Here is a 2,929-nt window from a genome sequence, read left to right on the forward strand (position 1 = left end):
GTATGTGTGTGGGGGTGGGGGGAGAGGGAGGGTGGACTGGTGATCAAGGTGTGAGTGAGAGGGCACTCTTTTACCCCTCCATCTCCAGCCCTTGCTCACTCTCTTCCAAGTTGTGATTGGGTGTCTGTCCCACACCAGCTTGCCCTGGGAAGTTGTGACTCAGTGAATCAACTGTATTTTTTAATCCCTCAGAACGATGGAGAAAAACAAGAAGAAGGGGAAGATTTTCTGAGGATGTTTCTGGTTCACATCATTGTGCATCCTGCAGTTTCTAGACATCAATGAAAGCCGCTCATCACACATTTACTGAAATGCATTTGTACCACCGGACATAGGATCCAGGCATTGAGCACCTTCTCAATCAGTCTCTTATTACAGCATTTTAAACTCGTAGTAATCACGAGTCACACGGGGTAAGGGAAGATTGCTAACAGCTGCCTACACTGCAATGCTCCTTGCACTGACCTCCCTCTGATTAAAGGGCACAGGCTTCCCAATCCCTGTCTGCTTGCTGTGCTCACAAACATATCCGTTGCATGCTGCCCATTTGTAAAGAGAGTCACAATTCATACTGGGGCCAGAATTAAATCCTTGTTAACTCCGGCCATTTCTTTTCCCTAACTAGTATAGTCCAAATACCGACCTTGTAGGCGTTTAAGGCATTCGAGTGTTGGGGGCATGTGTTCTGATAGTGTCTGGAACGTGCAACTTTCATCAGTCCAGAAGAGGAATTGGACAGACTGCAGCCCATGGTTAGATCATTGAGTTATTATTCAAAGGAAGGGGCCCCATCCAGTTACCATGCTCCACAGAAACAGCTGATCTGTTTGTAGTTGTGTTTAGGGAGCACGTGACACAATAGCCCTGAGATTTGTGCATTACGAATCGAGTGAAGGAGAACTTACCTCCCAATGATTTTCTATTTATATAAATATAAGTAGTTCACCTATTGTTTACCAGTGACACTGCAACAGTTTAGAAGCTTTGCATGCTTTTTGTTCTCTAACTGCTGCTCAGGTCTTTCTGTTGTTATATTGTTCACTTTTATATCAAATCAAAGAGCAGCAGATGATGCAGTTTGCTCCACATGCACTGTTAGTATCAGTGTTACCCTGTGATCGTGCTCAAGATACAAACCAACTCCTAAACTTTGAGTCAGATAGTAGTAAACGTTTGCTGTATTTCTTTCTTGTTCACCAGTATATTCTACAAACAGATAACTTCTCGCTCTTTTCATTCTCTCTCTCCCCTACTCCCTCCCTTCCCTCCCTGCTCCATCCCCCTTCCCTCCCTGCTCCATCCCCCTTCCCTCCCTGCTCCATCCCCCTTCCCTCCCTGCTCCATCCCCCTTCCCTCCCTGCTCCATGCCCCTTCCCTCCCTGCTCCATGCCCCTTCCCTCCCTGCTCCATCCCCCTTCCCTCCCTGCTCCATGCCCCTTCCCTCCCTGCTCCATGCCCCTTCCCTCCCTGCTCCATCCCCCTTCCCTCCCTGCTCCATCCCCCTTCCCTCCCTGCTCCATCCCCCTTCCCTCCCTGCTCCATCCCCCTTCCCTCCCTGCTCCATCCCCCTTCCCTCCCTGCTCCATGCCCCTTCCCTCCCTGCTCCATGCCCCTTCCCTCCCTGCTCCATGCCCCTTCCCTCCCTGCTCCATCCCCTTCCCCTCCCTGCTCCATCCCCCTCCCTTCCCCTCCCTGCTCCATCCCCCTCCCTTCCCCTCCCTGCTCCATCCCCCTCCCTTCCCCTCCCTGCTCCATCCCCCTCCCTTCCCCTCCCTGCTCCATCCCCCTCCCTTCCCCTCCCTGCTCCATCCCCCTCCCTTCCCCTCCCTGCTCCATCCCCCTCCCTGCTCCATCCCCCTCCCTTCCCCTCCCTGCTCCATCCCCCTCCCTTCCCCTCCCTGCTCCATCCCCCTCCCTTCCCCTCCCTGCTCCATCCCCCTCCCTGCTCCATCCCCCTCCCTTCCCCTCCCTGCTCCATCCCCCTCCCTTCCCCTCCCTGCTCCATCCCCCTCCCTTCCCCTCCCTGCTCCATCCCCCTCCCTTCCCCATCCCCTCCTCCCTTCCCCTCCCTGCTCCATCCCCCTCCCTTCCCCTCCCTGCTCCATCCCCCTCCCTTCCCCTCCCTGCTCCATCCCCCTCCCTTCCCCTCCCTGCTCCATCCCCCTCCCTTCCCCTCCCTGCTCCATCCCCCTCCCTTCCCCTCCCTGCTCCATCCCCCTCCCTTCCCCTCCCTGCTCCATCCCCCTCCCTTCCCCTCCCTGCTCCATCCCCCTCCCTTCCCCTCCCTGCTCCATCCCCCTCCCTTCCCCTCCCTGCTCCATCCCCCTCCCTTCCCCTCCCTGCTCCATCCCCCTCCCTTCCCCTCCCTGCTCCATCCCCCTCCCTTCCCCTCCCTGCTCCATCCCCCTCCCTTCCCCTCCCTGCTCCATCCCCCTCCCTTCCCCTCCCTGCTCCATCCCCCTCCCTTCCCCTCCCTGCTCCATCCCCCTCCCTTCCCCTCCCTGCTCCATCCCCCTCCCTTCCCCTCCCTGCTCCATCCCCCTCCCCCTCTCCAACTGGGAGTGATAATGAGGGTGCAGCTAATCCACATGGAGGCAGATTGGGGCCCCCTTGGCTCTTTCCAAGGTTGATCTGTACCCCTCTCTCTCCCCCACCCCACTTCCAGCATGGTAGCAGCCAGGGGCATGGATGGTTTGAAAGAACAACTGAAACATTGAATTGAACTCTTATTCTTTCAGGCGTTTATTGTAAGTTCAAAAATAAGCTTCAGAAAAAGAGCTTCACTTAATATTTTATAATTATCACTGCCATTTAGTCTGTATGTAAAAGAAAGATTAAACTCTACGGTATCAAACACTCATCTCTCAGTGCAGTCTCAGCTCAGTGATATGCATCTGTTATTACACAGTGCGACATTCCTAACACTCCA

At 55.2% G+C, this 2,929-nt stretch overlaps 1 protein-coding gene across 1 annotated transcript in view; it reads left to right on the forward strand.

The window, feature by feature from the left end:
* LOC145342084 (septin-7-like) overlaps positions 1 to 1,646 on the forward strand; it is a 164,917-nt gene extending 163,271 nt beyond the window's left edge. The window contains exon 13 of the mRNA XM_080187292.1: positions 193 to 1,646. Within this exon, the coding sequence (XP_080043418.1) occupies positions 193 to 232 (40 nt within the window). The 3' untranslated portion in view covers positions 233 to 1,646. The remainder of the gene's footprint in view (positions 1 to 192) is intronic.
* The last annotated feature ends 1,283 nt before the right edge of the window (positions 1,647 to 2,929 follow it).

Source organism: Carcharhinus amblyrhynchos, chromosome 4 (assembly GCF_965287045.1).
Source record: "Carcharhinus amblyrhynchos chromosome 4, sCarAmb.v2.hapA, whole genome shotgun sequence".
In the NCBI taxonomy this organism is placed as follows: Eukaryota; Metazoa; Chordata; class Chondrichthyes; order Carcharhiniformes; family Carcharhinidae; genus Carcharhinus; species Carcharhinus amblyrhynchos.